General features: G+C 46.9%; 1 protein-coding gene across 1 annotated transcript in view; it reads left to right on the forward strand.

Moving 5' to 3' along the window:
* The first annotated feature begins 2,711 nt into the window (after nt 1-2,711).
* RAB38 (RAB38, member RAS oncogene family) overlaps nt 2,712-20,409 on the forward strand; it is a 32,099-nt gene continuing 14,401 nt past the window's right edge. Inside the window, exon 1 of the mRNA XM_067567435.1 lies at nt 2,712-2,916. Within this exon, the coding sequence (XP_067423536.1) occupies nt 2,712-2,916 (205 nt within the window). The remainder of the gene's footprint in view (nt 2,917-20,409) is intronic.

Below are 20,409 nucleotides of genomic sequence, written 5' to 3' on the forward strand. Positions count from 1 at the left end.
CCAGTCTGAGTTTGTCTAGATTCAACTTTCAGCCTTTGGATTTTGTTATACCTTTCTCTGCTGGACTGAAAAGCCCATTATTAAATAGTTGCTCCCCTTATAGATACTTATAGACTGTAATCAAGTACCCCTTAACCTTCTTTTTCTTAAGCTAAATAGATTGAGATCCTTAAGTCTATCACTATAAAGTATGTTTTCTAATCCTTTAATCCTTCTTATGGCTCTTCTCTGAACACTCTTCATTTTATCAACAACCTTCTTGAATTGTGGGCACCAGAAAAGGACACAGTATTCCAGAAGCTGTCGCACCAGTACCAAATACAGAGGTAAAATAACTTCTCTGCTCCTACTAGAGATTCCTCATTTTATGCATCCCAGGATCACATTAGCTCTTTGGGCCACAGCATCATACTGGGAGCTCATGTTCTGCTGATATCCATCACCATCCCCAAATCTTTTTCAGAGTCACTGCTTCCCAGGATAATACCCTATATCCTGTAAGCATGGCCTACATTTTTCCCCTGATGCATACATTTACATTTAGCCATATTAAAATGCATATTGTTTGCTTGAGGCCAATTTACCAAGTGTTCCAGGTTGCTCTCAATCAGTGATCTGTCCTCTTCATTATTTACCACTCTCCCCATCTTTGGGTCATTTGCAAACTTTATGTTTTTTTCCAGGTTATTTATATAGAAATGTTAAATAGCATAGACCAAGAACTAATCCCTGCAGAACCCCTGCAAACAGTCCTGCTTGGTGATAATTCCCCATTTAGAGTTACATTTTGAGACCTCTCAGTTAGCCAGTTTTTAAATCCATTTAATGTGTGACAAGTAATTTTATATCATTCTAGTTTTTTAATCAAAATGTTATACAGTACTTATCAAAATGTTGTACAGTAAGTCAAATGCCTTACAAATGTCTAAGTAGATTACGTCAACGCTATTGCCTTTATCAACCAAACTTGTACTCTCATAAAAAAAAGATATCAAGTTAGTTTGACAGGATCTATTTTGCATAAAACCATGCTGATTTGCATGAATTACATTATCCCTTTAATTCTTTATTAATTGAGTTATGTATCACCTACTCCATTATCTTGCCTGGGATCTGTGTCAAGCTGACAGGCCTATCATTACCAGGTCATCCTGTTTAAATATTGACACAACACTAGCTTTCTTCTAGTCTTCTGGAACTGTCCCAGGGCACACAGACTTATTGAAAATCAATAGTAACAGTCCAGTGAGCTTCTCAGCAGCTCTTTTAAAACTCTTCAATGTAAATTATCTGGACCTGCTGATTTAAAAATGTCTGACTTTAGTAGTTTCTGTTTAACATCCTCTATAGATACAAGTGGAATTGAAAGAGTGTTATCATCACCATATAATAAGACTCTATCATCTGTTTTTTCCCCAAATACAGAACAGAAATATTTACTGAACACTTCTGCATTGTCTGCATTATTATTGATAATTCTACCCTTTTCATCTACTAATGGAACAGGATTCTTTTTGTTCAGAATATATTTTAAAAACTCTTTCTTATTGTTTTTAACACTACAGGCCATAGATTTCTCTTTGGCTTCCCTTATCAACTTTCTACAATTCCTAACTTCTGAATTACATTCATTACAATGATAGCTGTAAAAATGAAAGCCTAGGCTCCCTAGTCTAGCCAATGGGACTACTTGCCCTGTGTAAAGTTAAGCATGCACATATATTTTTGCAAGGTTGGGGCTTTTGACTTTGGCAAACAGAGTTTATTCTGCAACACTGTCTTGTTTTCCATGAGTGCAGTTTATCAGCATCCCAGGAAAAGGCTGCTGGACCTGATGTGCATCATGTTTCATTTTTAGATTCCAGTTCTATGAGCAGGAAGAGCAACAAAACAGATCTTTGCTAAATCGGTTGTGTGCTGCATTCAGCATCTATGAGCTTGTCTACCCTTAAAGGGTGTACCATGTTAATTCTTCCAGTATAGTTAAAGAGGTACAAATCCTCTAAAGTGGATACAGTCATATTGGGATAAAGATGCTTTATATTTGTATAACTATTCCTATACAGGGAAAGGGAATAAATCACTTTTATACTGGCATAACTGCTTCCACACTACGGCTTTTATGGGTATAACAATTTTGGTTAAAAAACCCCACACCCTTATCCTTAGGTATATCAGTAAAACTTTTAAGTGTACATCAGGTCTTTGTCAAGCACTGATGGTCTGAAAGGACATTTTTTTTTCTTCTTTTTTTTAATGCCTGATATTTTTTGCATGCTTGTTGAAACACACAAAGGGGAAAATATCCATTATTAAAGGATGAGAGTTCTTAAAAACTGCCTTAAATTTCATTCACACACAAGGGATTCTCCCTGCAGCAAGCAGTGACACATGGCCAGGGCTGTCTATTCCACTATCTTCCATGCAAACCCTTTAGCCCCTGTAGTATTACTCACCCCACAGACACACCTCACACTAAACTCTGCAAAAAACTTTGTTGAGAGACTTTTCCTGCTTGATTTGTTCTCATGCTTCTTTCATCCTCCAGCTGGACTGGCTGCTGGGTCTGGGCGTTGCTGCTTCTGTGCTAGGGGAGGGAGTGTCCACCTCCCTTCTTTTCTTCCCTCCCTCATTCCTCACTCCCTCTCTCCCCCTCAGCCTGGCAGGATCCCACCAGCAGAGCATGCAATCAGAGAGCAGCAGCAGGGAAGATGCAGAAGCCTAGTCAGAAAGAGCATCTTTACAAGCTGCTGGTGATTGGGGACCTGGGTGTGGGCAAAACCAGCATCATCAAGCGCTATGTCCACCAGAACTTCTCCCCCAACTATCGGGCCACCATTGGGGTGGACTTTGCCTTGAAGGTGCTCAACTGGGATGCTGAGACCGTGGTAAGGCTGCAGCTCTGGGATATTGCTGGTGAGTACAAAGGGGAAGGAAAGTGGTAGAGGGAGGGGTCCAATTCTCTTTCCACACATCCCTCTGTCTAGTGCTGCACAACGTATTAACCCAAAACAGCATTGGGCCTTGAAGTGGGAACTACTGACGCTTTATAAACAATGGGAGACCTAGGAAAGAACACCTCAGGTTAGACCAAAACTTCAGAGCTCCCCCAAGGTGGGGAGTACTCCCTCCACTTGGGGATTCAGTGCTAACTCAGTTCCGTCTAGTATCGCTCATCTTATTCCCCACCCATGTACACTCACACTGTGACGGGCACATTCACAGTGTCTCTTATCACTTATTACTTTTCCTCTCATTCAAATTGTTGTCGTCCACCTTGCCGGACAACCTTAAGAAGTTTTGGGGTTTGGCTATTTTTGGTGGAAGTGGGAGAAATGGCCTTCTCGTTGTGTGTTTTCTGGAGGAAAAGACTCATCAGGATTTTTAATGTGATTTTTATAGTTATTAACCAAAAAAAAGCCATTGTTGGGTTATTTTAGCAAACTTCTTAGATTTTTTTTTCTTTTCTGTGTTTTTTTCAGTGCAATCACACCATTTTTAAAAAATCACTATTTCTATTTGAGGAATAACCTCACTTGTTAATAACTGGTTTACTAATATTTCCTAGATATTTTATGGGAATACAAAACAATATTTGGTAAATTACTCTGCATCACTAGAAAAAGAATGAAAAAAGGAACAATATCCAGTCATGCCTGTTTTATTTCCATTTTTTAAACAGACTAATTCCACATTGTTGCAATAGATATTTTGGGAAAGATTTTTTGCATAGTCCTATATTTTGCTTCCAATTAAAACCATGAGTTTTCATTTTCACAGTCTTTTTCTTTATAACTATTAATTGGGTTGCAGTGAGCAAAATGCAAATATGTCTCAATAGCATATTTACCGTGATGCCAGTACCAATTTTTCATTTAGAGTATATAAGAGAGGAACCTTAAATACTACTCCAGCTCAAAATTTTTTACAACACAAAGGAAGGCTTTTTTCACTCAAATGAATTAAGAAGTTACCTTTAAAATAAGGAACTGAAGAGAACATTTTATCCACGCTACTTACATTCTGACTTCTGACCTGCATTTTAGTTTTGTTGACTTACTCTAGAATTACACCTCTTGAGGACAGTGAAATAAGAAAATTCTTAGCATTCTTTTTGAATAAGGGGATTTTATATACTTGTGTATTTGGTGTAGACAGACAAGCTAGCTCATATCTGAGCTCTGAATTTGGCACTGTACTATCAAAACTTATAATACTACCACCACAGAAGCTGGTTTATGTAAAAATGCACAACCCCAGATATTTGTATAAATCTATATAATCCTGTGGTTTTATGATACTAAGTATGCAAATGTCTAGTTTGTTTCACTGAAAATTTAAATGGTTGGGACAACATGAGTTATAGTTGCTTGTCAAGGACTAGTTATAACTATATTTTTAAAAAATCAACATCTCTAAGAGACAGAATAGTTCATACTAGACCAGTCTGAATGCATGATAGTAACACTTAAAAACCGATGCAGCACCTCTGATGAGACGTATTCACAGTTTTAAAAAACTTCTTTTGCATGCCTTGTTCCAGAGACTGTATTAAACTGCTAATCATGTGCTGTTGGATCATATGATGTAGCTTTCAGTCAGGCAGGCAGAAGGTTTGAAAGCAATTACACCAAGTAGTAGTATTCAATGACTAACACAATTTCTGAGTTATCACACATGACAGAGAGAATTACAGTACTGTGTTTGTATGCATTGATCAAGTGACTTCCTAAACTTAAAGTGGACTGCTAAACTCCAAGAATCTCAATGAAGGTCAGGACAGTACTCAATAACAAACAGAAATTTCCATCTGAGTTCTAGTGTCGGGGCGGGGGAGTCTAAGGAGCTTTAGTTGTTGACTGATGTAAATAGAAAATAACTTCTGTAAGCAACACTATAAATTCAAATCAGCACAATTCTGGTTTTAAAGCCACCATGAATAACGCAGCTGGCTGATGTAAAAAACAAGTTTCTTGAAAATAAGAGGGAAATAAATTTGATTGGGGACATGCAGTGAACAGAAGTGGTGTTTTGTTTTGTTTCTTTTACTCTGACTGTCTATGGCCACTGTGAACAAAATACAAATATCCAAAGTAGCAGAGGGGGTAAGTGAAGTTCCAGAGCTGCTCTGGGTTTTATTTTGGAAAATGCCCTTTTGTATTACAAAACAAATGGATAGGCTTGGTTTAATATTAGGGCAACATTAAAAGGGGAAGATCCTGCAAATTTATCAGTCTGAGTTCTTATATGGCTCCCCACTTAAATGGTCACTGAACTTACTACTAAATATAGTGCTTACTCGCATGACTAGGTCAATTGTCTACCTCACTGGAGCTACGCAAGGTAGTAAATTGCAGGATTGAACCCATCATTTGCTCAGCAGTAAAAGTAGCCCAGGGCTTGATTCTGAGTGTTTGGTTCTGAGCATTGGCCTATTGCCTATTACTGCATCAATGGGAACAGCAGTTGCCCAGCACTGCCGGAGATTAGAGCCGCTGGCAATTGCATTATTCCTAGAATGAATTTATACTTTCCTGTGTGGTATTTGCACACAGGATAGCTCATCAAGACACAGCGGTAAGAGATGGAAAAGACGAAACTAGCTCATTCAGTGCCATCCCCTGCCACTGCAGGATTATTCCCTACAATGTATTTTCTAGTACTCTTACTGTAGCAGAAAAAAGGCATAGTTAGGTCTAATTACTGGAATCTGACACTGTATTAAATTTAGACTAGAAACAAAGCACTTTAAACTTTAAACTTTAAACAGGCAGGATAATTAACTATTGGATCAATTTAAGGGATGCGGTGGCTTCTCTGTCACTTGATGTCTTAAAATTCAGACTGGATGCCTTTCTAAAAGACATGATCTAGTGAAGTGATGGTCTTAATGCAGGAATTACTGGGTAAAATTGTACAGCCTGTTTTCTATAGGAGCTCAGACTAGGTGATCATAGTGGTCCATTCTGGCCTAAAAATCTATGAATTTAGTGCTCTAATCAAGGCTAGTTCTAAAAATTCCAAGCAACTGAGCTTCCACCACATCCCGGGACAGGCTATTCCATAAACCAATACTCCAGGAAGATTTTCCTACTACACAGCCTGCATTTTCCTTATCTTAACTTCATCCCAATACTCCTAGTTATAGTTCAGAGTATGCTTCTATATAAATACTCTTGCAACTTGGCTTTCACACCCGTCAAATATTTGTAGTCTGTTATCCAATCTTCCTTTAGTTACTGATTAGCCGAGACATAGATATTTAGCTCTTTCAGTCTCTGCATCCCCCTTATCTTTTTGTTGCTCTTCTCTGAGCTCCCTCCAATTTGTCAGTATACTTTTGGAAGGCGGTGCCTAAATCTTAAAAGAAAAATACCAGGCATAGTTTGAACCAGAGTCTTGGAGACAGACACTATTATCTACTTGGCCTGCAGTGGTGTGCCTGTCTAGAACTGTTTTGAAGCAGCCATGTATTACACTGTGTGGTATCCACAGTCTCCTTTGGCAGCAGGGCCTGTGGTAACTCTGCCCCAACCTGGACAAGTCTTTTGTCCTTGCCCCCCGGCACTTCTTTAGCAGAGCGTTTGGGGTGCCAGCCCTAATTCAGGCCTGAGGAGTGCCCTTAAATCTCACAGGAGGGCGGGTAGTTCCAGGCGGTGTATATCCCAGGGCCCCGGGAGGTATCTTTCTATAGCTCCTGCACGGGGCTTTAGAAGTGGTGGTAAAGCCCTGAGAGGATCAGAGCCACATCCATCCTCCCTGCAGGCTGTGGCTGGGGTTTTTCCTTCTCTGTCTCTCGACTGCAGAGAGGCGCTTTCTCATAGTCTGGGGGAGTCTCTCCTCCTTTCACCACCAGCCTTCTTCCAGCTTCTTTCTCTTTCCCCCCCACTTCTTCCTGGCATCTGAGGCCGCTGCCCAGGAGGTGGTGGAGACGGGCCTGGCGGTGGGGTGCGTCCACATCCCCATGGAGCCCCTGGAGGACCTGGGCGTAGGGGTGGTCCTCACCTCTGTCCCGCCCTTCCTCCCCAACGCAGCCCTTCTGCCTCTCCTCTCCACCCTGGGGAAGCCCCTCTCCACCATCAGCCTACTTCCCCTCAGCTGTAAGGACCCTGCCCTCTGCCATATCCTCTCCAGGCCAGCGGCATGTGGCGAAGAGGCACTCAAAGGGTCGTTTCTGGTGCCCCATCAAGGGGCCCGGTACCGGTCCACTACTCGACTGGGGAGGCCCGGTGCTACCTCTGCCGGGCGACAGGCACGTCCGGAGGGATTGCCCCCTGGCCCAGCAAGAAGGGAGACCCGGGACTCCCGGGACCCAGGAGGGTGCCTGCCATCCGGTCCCTGTGGCCACCCCTCCTTCATTGCGGGACATCACCTCTACTTGGGCCCTGGGAGTATCCCCCCCGGCATGCCCAGGCGAGCGGGCGGGCCCCGCTGCCACCCGGCTCAGTCTGGTGGGGCCTGCAGAGGAGAGGGAGCCAAGGCCGCCATTGTCGGGCACCGGAGGGGGCTCGCCCTGGGGGGAGGCCTCTCCTTGCCCCGCTGCCCCACCCCGCTTTCCCAAGACCCAATCCCTGCACTCTTGCTCCCTGGTCCTGCCCCCACTGCTCGGCCCTCCACCTCGGAGGGCTGGGTGCTCGTGCAGGGCAAGCACAGCAAGCGCAAGGCCGGAGCCCAGCACTCCCTCCCTCTCGCTACTGAGCGGGGAGAGAGCCCCTGCAAATCCAGGAAGGGGGCTGCTGGAGCCGGGCCTTCCGTCGCACCCCCTGCCGGCACCCAGCAAGCGGCACCGGCCGAGGACGCTGTGGCAGCAGATGTGGGCCACACCATCTCCCTCCTGGAGTCCCTCCTCGAGGAGTCCCTGGCCGGAAACCCTCCTGCCCCCCTTGTCATCCGAACCACCCGCTGGGACCGGGCGGCAGGACACTATGGCCTACCAGTGGGCCCGCAGCTTCCGTGACGCCCTGATGGCCTAGTGCTCCTGCCCACAAGCATCCCCCCCAGCCCTCCTCATAATGCCTGTCACCTTTGCAACCTTAAATACCAGGGGCTGTAGGAAGGTGCTCTCTGTCCTTCGGGAGGGGGGGTACTCTGTGGCGCTCCTGCTGGAGACCCATACGGCTCCAGCCGTCAATGCCAGCTGGTGGCTGGAGTGGGGGGACGTGGTGTTCCTTAGTCACCTCTCCGCCTACACGGGCAGAATGGCCACCCTGTTCTCCCCTGACCTGCAGCCCGAGGGACTGGGGGTTACCGAGGTCGTATCAGGCCACCTGCTGCACCTCCGGGCCTGAATAGAGGGGCTGGCATTGACTCTTGTCAACATGTATGCCCCGAATGCGGGCCCAGAGCGGGTGTGGTTTTTCCAGCAGGCATCTGCCTTCCTCAGCCCTGGATCCTCGCGAATGCCTGATCCTGGGCGGGGACTTTAACACCACCCTCGAGGAATGGGATCGCACGGGGACTGAGCACTGCCAGGCCACCGCGGATGTTCTCCAGGGGATTGTCCACTCCGCGGATGTTCTCCGGGGGATTGTCCTGGTGGACATCTGGCACCTTCACCTTTGTCCGGATGGGGGAAGACCAGTCAAGCTACTCCCGGTTGGACAGCATCTACCTTTCCCGTCACCATGTCTCGCAGGCCCACTCCTCCGACGTACAGCCGGCCCCGTTCTCAGATCACTACTTGGTGACCGTGACAGTCTCTCTCACTGCGGAGAGGCAGGGGCTGGCCTACTGGTACTTTAACAACAGCCTGCTGGAGGACGTGGGCTTTGTGGCATCCTTCCAGGAGTTCTGGCTGGCCTAGTGGGAGCAGAAGCACGCCTTTTCCTCAGCGCGACGCTGGTGGGACGTGGGGAAGGTGCATGCCAGGCTCTTCTGCGGGGCCAGCTGGCGGCGGGATGCAGGGATAGAGCAGCTGGAGCGGGAGGTCTTAGTGCTGGAGAGGTGTCTTGCTGCCAGCCCGAGGATCCATCCCTCTGCTGAGCGTGCTGGGAGAAGTGGTAGGAGCTCCGGGCCCTCGAAGATGTTCAGGCTCGGGGTGCCTTCGTTCAATCCCTCATCCATCTCCTTCGGGAGATGGATAGCAGCTCCCGTTGCTTCTATGCCCTGGAGAAAAGGAGGGGGACCCGGAAGGCCCCCTCACGGACCCGGCAGAGATGCACAGAAGGGCCAGGGCCTTCTATGCTAGCCTCTTCTCCCCGGTTCCCCTGGGCACGGATGGGCTGACCATGGAGTTCTATGGCGCATTCTGGGACGTCCTCAGCCGTGTGGGCTGAGTCCGAGGGCAGCGGAGTGCTCCCCGTCTTGTGCAGGCGAGCTGTGCTTGCCCTGCTGCCCAATGAGGGGGACCTCCGCGACCTTCAGAATTGGCGTCCCGTCTCACTCCTCGGCACGGACTATAAAATTGTGGCCAAGGCCCTCTCGCTGCGGCTGGGGTCCGTGCTGCAGGACATGGTCTATCCCAACCAAATCTACCCCGTCCTGGGCTGCACCATCTTCTAAAACCTCTATCTGGTCTGGGATCTCCTGGAGCTTGGGTGTAGGGATGGCCTGTCGTTCATCCTCCTGTCCGTGGGCCAAGAGAAGGCATTCAACAGGATAGACCATGGGTACCTTCTGGGCACCCTGAAGGTGTTTGGCTTCGGGCCCCGCTTCGTGGGTTTTCTCCAGGTGCTGTATGCCTCCATGGTCAAGCTCAACTGGACCCTGACCAAACTGGTCAACTGCGGGTGAGGAATATGTCAAGGCTGCCCGCTGCCGGGCCAGCCGTACACTTTGGTCATCGAGCCCTTCCTCCATCTCCTTCGCCGGAGGCTGACGGGGTTGGTGCTCCATGAGCCAGAGCTGTGGCTGGTCCTGTTAGTGTATGCCGATGATGTGCTTCTCGCGCTCCAGGCCCCGGGCGACCTGGCGTGGTTGGAGGCTTGCCTGGCCATCTACTCGGCACCCTCCTGCACCCAGGTGAACTGGATCAAGAGCTCTGGCCTAATGGTAGGGGCCAGGTGATGGACGAGCTCCCTCCCACCCGTGTTTCAAGCCCTCCGGTGCTTTACCCAGCCCCACGAGCCCCCCGTCTGCCCTCTCCCCACGCACCAAGCCGGCTGCACGACCTGCAGCCAGTCCTCTTTCGGACCGCGCCGAGGAACCATCTCTACACACTCGTGTTCCACACCCTTCACTTCCTCGCCCTCGTGTCCTGCCCTGACACCAAATGGCAGGACCTGTTGCCTCCTGCGGAGGGTGAGGATCCCCAGTGGGCCAGTCTTTACTCCACCCTGGCCCCACGGCCCATCGGGGACATCAGTTGGCAGCTCCTTCACGGAGCCGTGAGCAAGGCGTGTTCTTGGTGCGGTTCACCCCTCACCCTGACACCTGCCCCTTTTGCGGCCTGAGGGAGACCCTGGCGCATGTTTATCTCGAGTGCGCCAGGCTGGCAGCCCCTGTTCTGGCTCCTCCAGAACCTCCTACTGAGGTTCTGGCTGCACTTCTCCCCACACTTGTTTTTATACACACATCCCATCTGTGGCCTCACAAAATCACGGGATCTCCTCGTCAACCTCCTCCTCGCCCTGGCCAAAATGACCATCTACAAGACCAGGGAAAGGAGGTTAGCTGGAGGGGCGCTCTGCGACTGTAGGGCCTACTTCCGTTCCTCTGTCCACTCGCATCCGGGCAGAGTTCCTCTGGGCAACATCCGCCGGCTCCCTTGACACCTTCCGGGAGCAGTGGGCGCTGTCTGGGGTTCTCTGCTTGGTGTCCCATTCTGGTTCCCTCCGTTTGATCCTGTGACCCCCACGCCAGCTCCTTTTTTCATTCTTTGTCCCATGCAATCAGTTGTGTCCTGGGTCCAGTGACTCCTCCCCCCCCCCCCCCCCCCGACTCACAAATAGTATACCCTTTTCTAGCCATCTGGCCTGACTTTACCACAACTGCAAACTTGTGTCTAATTTGCTATTCACTATCACCCCAGTATTATTGCTTCCAGGTTTCCCTGTCCCACTGGGCACATGCATGCTTGATTATTTCTTTCTCCGATATATTGACTTGTATTTTCCTAGTTTGGATCGACTCCCGTTACTTTTTGCACATGTCTGTCCCTCATGTTGAAGAAAGCAGCATTGTATTATGGATGGTGTGTTGTTTCCCATCCCTGCCTTTTTCACCTTCAGAAACAGAAGCATTCACACAGATACTATTCAAATGTTTAAAAAGCTGTAAAGTCTATAACAGCATTATCAGGAGCACACGAGCCTTTCATTAATGCTGAGCACATAACATCCTCAGTAAATCATGCCTTTAGTGGGCTGCCAAACATTTTGGGTCATATGCACAAAGAAGATAGTCACGGTGATTTCTCAGCTAAGTTCCCTTGAAATTACTACTCTGCAGTCATAAATAAGAAGCCCCACATCCTTAAACATGGTGGTTTGTCTTTCACTCTTGTTTTGCACATTACTGTCCGTGGTTTTGTAATGTGATCTGTCATCATCTGTGAGCCTGGGCCAGAACACTATACTTACAGCCTGCTTTCCAAGCTCCCCCAACCCTCAGTTGATGGCAGATACTAAATCTACTGCATGCTACTTAGGGTCCAGTCCTGCTCCCACTGAAGTCAAAAGCAAAATTCCCCCCGATTCAAATGGTGCAGAGTCTTCCCCATAACCAGAGAAAGGCCATCTGAGGTGGAAACAAGTCCCAGACAAAAAGCTACTTACTGGGGGTGAGGGGGCAGAGCTCTCTGGAGAAAAAAAGCTCTTGGGACTCTCCATTCTCCTAGCAGGTTGGAGGTTACTTAAGCCACAGAGATGGAGGAATGCATTTAATCTCTTGTAGCTCCTAGAGGGCAGGGAGATGGATCTGGACCTCGTACTGGATTTTTTGTTTTAATTTTTACTTGGAAGGGGAGGTAGAAGGCAATGTCTTGTGTCCACCCTCCCAGTCACCAGAGAATATGGGCAAAAATGGGAGTTCTGGCTCAACTATTCTTATGCTGTGGGTGGAATTCTCACATCACCCTAGAGTCCAGGAGAGAGAATTCCTATTTCCCTTCAACACCAACCATTTTATTTTGAAGGGAAGATGAGACTTTAGGTCAGTGGGACCCTTTTGCCTCTCACAAGTTGCAGTGGGGGAGGTCTAGGTTGGATATTAGGGGAAAAAATGTCACTAGGAGGGTTGTGAAGCATTGGAATGGGTTACCTAAGGAGGTGGTGGATTTTCCATCCTTAGAGATAGTTTGGGCTGCAGTGTCATCACCAATATGTGGACAACTGTCAGTTTTGCTTTTCCTTCTCTTTCACCGCCCCCATCCCCACCAACAAAACTGCGAGGTGCAGTGACTCTGCTTTCCAAGGGCATATGATATGGGGGCTTGAATGAGCGTGAGCTGACCGAAGCTCTGATCACGTAATATGGTAATACTGTTAGCTGGCTGCAGGAAAGTATCTGCCCTCCAGTATTTGACCTCCTCCTCCCTTCCAAGTGCAACTGAAAAGGGAGCTCGTAACTTACAAAGCATTGTGTGTTTGGGTACTATCTCCTCAAGAAGTCACGTCTCTCTTCATGATCTTCTGTGGCAGCCGAGATCAACTATACTGCTTGACTTAGATTTAAATATCTGGGAGTGGCTGGCAGGGTATCTTTGGTGGAGGGCTCTCAGTTCTGGAATTAATTTCCTCTACTGTTGACAGTTCAAGTGCTGGCCCTCAGGCACGGTGCAAAGTTCACCAACCCTAGCCAGATAGGGTGGGAAGGAATAGGGTATTACACTGTTATAAAATTGTGGAGCGGAGGGTTTATTTTCACTTTTGATTTATATTTTTCAGATTCTGGGCATATTCAGAGGTAGTTTTTAAAGTGTGACTGTTGTCCACTACATTTTGATGGTTGCAGTATCAATTATTATGTGGTTGCTAGTGAGATTATGTAGGGCACATTTTTATAAAACAATAAAGGCCAGATTTTGGTGCCCTTTATCTTTACTTGTGTTGAATGATACCTTACTCCTCACTAGTGGGCCCACTGAGACCAATGGTACCATTTGTGGAGTAAGGTACTATTCAGATCCAAATTGCTCATGTCGTGTATTACGTTACTCCAGTACCTTGAGCTCATCGGGGTCACTTGTAGAGTAAAATACGTGAGTGACGGTAGTCTGAATCTGGCCATAAATAAATAAGTTGCATGATTTGGCAAGAAATGCATTGCTGCACCCATGAGCCAAACAAAGAAATATTATTTAAATTTCTGCTGCTTCTGATGACAAGTTACACCCCAGCCCCCTTCTGCCCCTTCCTGTAAAGGAGGAAACCAAAGATCCTGTGATGAGCAGGAGATAATCCTGTGCCTTGATCAACATTCCCTCTTGCCCTAAAACAGGTTCTAATGTTCAAGGCTGTGTCTGAGATATTGCTGAGTGCACAGTAGCTGGTCTGTTTGCCAACACAGTCAATACATAGTCTGTGTCTAACTCACTCTTTGTAAATCCAGATTCTGCTAACTACACTCATAGTGAATGGGACCGTGTTCCGTGAGTAATGCCACAGATTGAAATGACTTCACTAGGTTTATCTGCACAGTAAGGTACTAGTTGATGTGAATCAGAATCTTTGGGCTAAAAGAATTTGACTGGCACTCTAGCTATAGCAGCACATCAAAGTACCATGCAAACATTAATTCAAGAGATCATTTTTTTCTTAATGAGGATCACATCTAAATAAAATGCATGTGTAGTTTGTGGAGAATCTCCTTTCCCATTCACAGCCATGCAACATCCTTACAGCATCTAATGTTATGCCTCATTGACATGGAAAAGGATTGCCAGGAACAAATTTAGGCCCAGATCCTCAAAGGTATTTAGGCACTTAACTCCCATTGGTTTCAGTGGGAGCTAGATGCTTAAATACCTTTGAGGATCTGGTCTTTGGTTACTTTGGTCAGCTGTTGGCTCCACTCACTGCATGTCTTCTATTTCTCCTTCTCCTCCTCATGCCATGAGGTTGCTTTGCAAACAGTGGCTTTAACAGGCATCCAGGGTTTTTTTTTTCTCTTTTTTTTTTTAAACAATGAAGTACTTGGACATCTGTTAAAGCAGCTGGAAGCAGGAGGAAGGGTCAATGCCATATCACACACCAGCTCTTCATGGACCACTAGTGGCCAATGGAGCACATTTTGAGAGCCTGTGCATCAATTAATTATTTTCATTATTAGTGACTTTAACCCAGGGACCCCTTGACGCCAACCAGCGGAGGGTGCAGGGGGGTGGATAGGGTTTTACAGGGATCCCCAGGGTCAGATATCTGCATAACAGCTCATCAAAGGGTGGCATGTGAGGTCTCCACCAAAAGCCAATAGCCAAACGGTCATCATAATCATTGCAAAATGTATGTGCAGATAATATTTAAGGAGTTATGTATCTGTACTGAAAATTTTGCTCTTAAAGTCTTGGAGATAAGGCAGGTCACCAGGAGTTCACACACCTCATAGATGTTCTTTTCAAGCAGCCAGTAACTGACTCTTCTCTCCCTGCCTGACCACTTGTGTATTGTATGCCTCACACTGTATGACTATGTGCATGCTAAATCAGGAGCACATTGAGAGACCGTGAAATCTACAAGAAAGAAAATCTACAGGATGAAACACACTGCACAGGGGTCTCCAGTTTATGAATAAAGACAAAGGATGGGTCTGGTATATCTTGGAGTGTAAAGAGACACACTGAATCCTTCACCTAAGAGGCAGACTGACAGCATGCATGTTTCATCAAAGAATGGTCATGGGCTGTTTGGCTATGAAGCGCTACAAGGATTTTGAGTGAGCAATACTTTATTAGACTTGAGACCATCTTGTTAATTAAGTCAAGGCTCTAGAATGTGTCTTATGATTTTATTTTTATGTAACCATTTGTTTCCAGTATTGCTACTTCTTGCTCCTATATTATGAATGTCCATGCTTTGTTAAATAATTGTATACTTTATTTCACCATCAACATATCTATGTGTGGTGTGTTAAAAGGAGCAGTGATCTGAGGTGGAACTAGTAAGCTGGAGTGTATTGTTTCTTTGGAAGAAGAGGATAAAGTGTCCAGGGGTTGGACACTCCAGATTGATGCACAGAGGGAACAAGGGCAGGAATGTGCCAATCACTAACCAGTAGAGTAACAGTGGGGCCTGCCAGGCCTGGAGGGAAATGCTAGTAGTGTCTGTGGACAGTGGCATTGGGGAGCTAGCAGACTCGGCTTCCTCAGGCTAAGGGCAGGTGATAGTCAAGTGCCTCATATCCCTGGGTATCCCCGGGTAGCATCACAGTGAGAAACTGCCTTATAATTCAACTTCATTACTCACAAATAGCTTTTAATGGGTTAACTACAATGAAGGCTTCAAATTTAGCCCATTAACTTTTGTGAAGTTATCCCAACAAAGTTTTTGAAATATGCGCAATGACTGGAGTGAATAATGAGGCCATCCGTTACACTGTCTCAACAGGAGCAGAGTACATCTTGTGTCAATTATCCAGTCATTAGTGTTACCTGTGTATTAGTGGAAGACTTGTCAGTTCACTGGCACAGTTACTTGATACAGTCATGGTGCAGTAATTTACAGTGTACAGAATATTTAACTCATCGTTTCCTTAGAAAAATAATTGGAGTTTAGTGGAGGTGGTTTATTCTGTGTATATGATAAGACTGTTTGGATACCTAGGACACATTTCTTGCCCATTGGTTCATGGGCTGGTGGCCACTTAAGTTTCAAAGAAATAGTGTAACTGTATGAAAGATAAAGGACAACCCTTTTTTTAAAGGGATAAAATACAATATTGTTCTTTTCATGACACCAAAATGCACATTACCTGGTATGTGCCAGCAGGGATTTATCTGCTTGGAAAAGGACTTAGGTTAGTGACCACAAAGTAGTTGCTTCCAAAGAGACTGAGAGGGTTATTGCGCAGAGACCAGTGCTCTAAATTGTCCTAGGTAACAAAAGTCCAGGTCAGATTGTTATAGTACATTGTTTAGAAAAAGGTCCAAAAATTAAAAGACAGACTAGATTTAATCTGAACAAAAATGTCTGCTGATACCACTCAGAGACATAAAAACGTCAACAGTAAACAAGAGTCTGGAACTAGAAATTAATAGCCCAAAATGGCATGTCAGAAATTATGCCTAATTGGTGAACAAAACTAGGGGAATGGACTATTCCACACTTCCCTTTTTGCAGTCTTTAAAAAAGAGGTTTTTGGGGGGTATCAAAATGCGGAGGATAGGTGGGACTGAAACCAGTGACGTCTCCCATCATGACTGCCACCCCACCATCTCCTGGGACCCAAGGATCCACCATGACACTGTTGGGCCTTCATTGTCCTGACTGGAATGGGCTAGAGAGAGAGAACTGGATGACACTGCCACCTTCATCAGCTTCAGCTAAAGCCTGGACACCTGGAATGTAAGCCATAGTTTTCCTGCTTCCACCTCCTTCCTCATGGGTCATTTTTCTTCCCCACTCTATTTCTTCTCTCTCCTCATTCTCTTTTTGCCTTTTTGTTTAATAAAAGTCTGGCTTAGACTGCATCTTTTGCAGCATTGCTGTGAGCCCGGGACTAGACAGGCAGCTAAAAGCAATTCCCTAAGTCGCCCAACACTGGTACAGGTTTGGCAGTTCTTGGAGTGGCTGATCAGACCATGTGCTGCGCCTCTGTTTCTCCAGCAATGAGGTTGTAAGTTAGAATCAGCACCAGAGAGAAGCTTTTTCATATCTTGGTCTTGTTTTGTCACCAAGGAAATGGTGGGACAGATTCCTGCGGGGTTCCCTGAGGAAAGACTGACAGGCCTCTGCTTCATTCCAGAGACTGCCTTCATTGGTGAATCTCTTTGGGATGCCCAGACCATCATACCCGTGAAAATGCTTGACCATCGCCACTAGATCAAGCAATGACCCACAGCCTGATTGCTCTGTCTTCCCATTCCTCATGTGTTCCTCTCTATGTTCCAACTTCCTCCTGTCCTCTCTCTCTTGGCTTTTCACCTGACCCTGAGACTGCACAGGGGGATGAGTCTGCCCAGCCTGAGGAGGTGAGTGAAGGTGAAACCAGGTCAGGCCAGTTAACTGGCTTCCCAGACACAGGGTCCAGAGCAACAGCTGTCATAGCTGCTTACCATCCATGACTGACCAGCCACCTGGTATCCTGATAATGTCAAGAAAAGCCATATTTCCCCACCTTCACCATACTATCTCTTCTTTTGTGTCTGTTTTGTCAAAAGCAGGAAAAATAACCACTATGCACAGAGGTCAACTCACAAATCAACAGAACGAACGCTTTCTTCCCCCCTCCGAAGGATTACTTGACAGACCAAGGGACTGTAATTGACAGTCTCTGTCTGAAAAGGGCCTTTGATAAATGTTGATGGCTTGTTTTGCATAACCACTCAGTTTCAATTTCAAAATGCTTTCTTTTATTTGCCAGGGGACTCAGTAGCCAAGGTCTCTGTACTCAAAACATTAACTGTGGTTACCTGTTTATGATTGTATGGTGACAGGATCATGTTAACAGCTGAGACGCTCTTTTATTCCATCAAAATTAACACACCAGTAAGTACATCTCCGGGTCTGGGGTTCTCACATTTTTTTTATAATGTTGGCAACATTTTAATAGAGAGATTGTCACCTGCACTGCTCCCCCGTCCATTTGCCAACAAATAGCATCGCTGCAATGCGGACCAGGGGAATGCCTGCCTCAGGTGATGGTCCATGCCCTATCCACAGTAAGTCTCCTAATATGCTTCTGAAGTGGGAGCCAGTGACTTAAAGGCAGGTCTGGTGGAGATGACCTCAGTTTACTAAAGGTGACCTGTAAAGGATTTTTTAAAATTGAGCTTTTACCCTTTTTCTGCTCAGGATGTATAAAGAAGGCCTGAAAAGCTTCCCCCTGCCCACTTGTTTCTATCTTAGAAATATCAGGAATGTCATCTCTGGTCTCCCGTAGCTTTGCTGGTTGACTTGTTGGAGAGGATCTCAGAGGATGTAGATTGTTATTGAAGTGAAATTAGTGTTAACCAAAATTTAAACCATTTTAGCCTTCCCCCCTCTCAGCTTTCACACTCTGGGTTACTGTGATGTTGTCATTCCACTAGTTGTACAATTATGGAGTTTTCCGGGAATTTCTAATATTAAAAACAAGCAGGAAAAAAAAAAAAAAAAGACTTCGAAACAAAACTGAAAATCTTCCAGGCTTTCTTTATCCTGCAGAATGAAGCAGAAAAAAGTCCAGGGTTTTTTGTTTTTTTTTTTGTCCTACCCTCTCTGCTTTGCAGGACAACTTTTTAGTCTTCCATTTTTCATCCAGGCTCAGGGAGCTGGTGAGAGGCAGTCTGCCAGCAGAGATTCCTTGTCCAGTCATATCAGTGAGGTTGGTGGAGTGAGAGAGGAATGACACACTGGAGGCTGTGCCAGAGGAGAGAAAAGCTCCTCTTTGCAAATGGCGTAGCAGCAGGCATTGGCTGAACTAACCAGGGAAGGCTGTACCTAGCTGCAGGGCCATCATGGTAACCTTCCCAGTGCCAGGCCCAGAGAGCATCATTGTGAAGGGCAAGGTAAACGTCCAAATGTGAAAGATCATTGAGGCCTTATTCTCCCCTTTGATGCATAAATGGACATTCATTCACTTCGGCAAGCACGGTGCAGTTGTATTGTTAGCTTCTCTCATGGTAAACTAGTCAAGGTTCTGCAGCATATTTTGCAAAAGTTATTTAGTAACAGAGAGCCTCTCTCCCTGCAGCACCTTGCTGTGAAATCTTTACTGAGCGGCGGAGAGAGGCCAGCACTGGGGGTGTGTGAAATCGGCAGTAGGCACATTAGCGGATTAGCCAGGCCCTACTGTGACTGGAGGCATGTCATGTAGATACTGAACTGACCAGGGCTAGACTGAACCTTTAGGCTGAGCCCAGAGTAAGAAGTGGAGAGGTAGCTGCACTGCCCCAGGAGGAGACCTGGGAAGGAATGGTGTCTTGGAGGCACAATCCCTGCCCTCCCCGCTTGCTTTGGGGAGGGAGGAAGTTACTGCGCCTCTGTGCACTAGCTAGTTACTCTGGCTGGTGAGTGCAGGAATCAGGGTGGAACCAGGGGTCCTCTAAATCATTCTCCTCTCTGTCCCACCCCTGTCCACTTGGTGCCAAGGGGCATTATCCAGCATGTACCCCACCCCATGGCAAGAACTGCAGTCTGAGAAGCCCTTACTCAGCCAAGTAGAGAGTACAGAAGGCAGGGGGGCTACTTCCACATGAAGGCAAGCAAGGGCAGGCCATTGGACAGCAAGAGACTGGCAGCCTGGTGTACTGATGGGGTCTATTCCCGGCTCTGCTATTGACCTGAAGTGTGACATTTAGCAAGTTGCTGGTGGTGGCTGGGCCTCAGTCTCCCCATCTGTAAAATGGGTATGTGACAGGGTGTGCCTACCCCACGCTAGAGACAAGGGAGTTGACCCTGCATTATGGGCAGAGGAAGTCCTGCCTCTTAAACTGTGCTGGGCATGCTCCAACTCCTGCCCCAGTACAAAAGGGAGCAGCCCAGCTCATTCAGGGCTGACCACTGACGAGACAGGATGCTTGGTGGAGGCTCCAAGCAGGGATCTGCTACAGCCCTCAACTGGGGGAACTGGAGATCTGAACAGAGACTGGTCGCCCACAGCCAACTACCCGGAGCCAGACATCCAGGGAGCTACTGATGCTGGGGAACCCGAAGGCCCTGACGAGACCCGGGCCGCCACATCAGGAGGCATGGTAGGAAGTAGCCCAGGGAGACAGGGCGAGTGGTATCTCCCACCTGAGACTGGTCAGTGCATTGCTGTAGGATCCCCGCTGACCAGGGTGGTGACCACCCCTGTCATGGACAGGGCCCTGGGCTGGGACATGGTGGAGTTGGGCAGATCCGTGTCTCCCCACCCCTCTGACACTTCCTTTGGGGTGACAGCAAACCCCCACCTGAGTGTCAGACTGCAGAGATGCACCAACCCCTGCCATAGGTATAGACTGCTGGCATTGGACTCTGACTGCTAGGCCGCAGAGCCCTGACCCCAGGGCAACTATTGACTCTGGCACTTGGGCCGTACTGCCCCGTGCCATGGGCAGTGATACTGACTCCAGCCATTGGGTCATACTGCCTCACAACCCCAGGCAATCGGACCCCCAAAGTTAGATGGGGGGTGCCTACCCCCCGACAGGGTACAATAGTAACTTCCATTAGAATGACACGGTGAGGCACAAGTTTACAGATCTAGTTTTTATATCATGCTTATCACTAGTGTCAACCCCTTGAGAGCCTTCCATGAAAAATATGAAGCCATGGTTCATGAACAGTATTTATATCTGTTGCTGTTGTCGATCCTAGGCTGTTGGACGGACATTAACTTTGGTTTGAAAAA

The sequence above is a fragment of the Emydura macquarii genome, unplaced genomic scaffold, assembly GCF_026122565.2.
Source record: "Emydura macquarii macquarii isolate MOO-44397 ecotype Brisbane River unplaced genomic scaffold, CSIRO-AGI_Emac_v2 contig_318, whole genome shotgun sequence".
NCBI lineage: Eukaryota > Metazoa > Chordata > Testudines > Chelidae > Emydura > Emydura macquarii.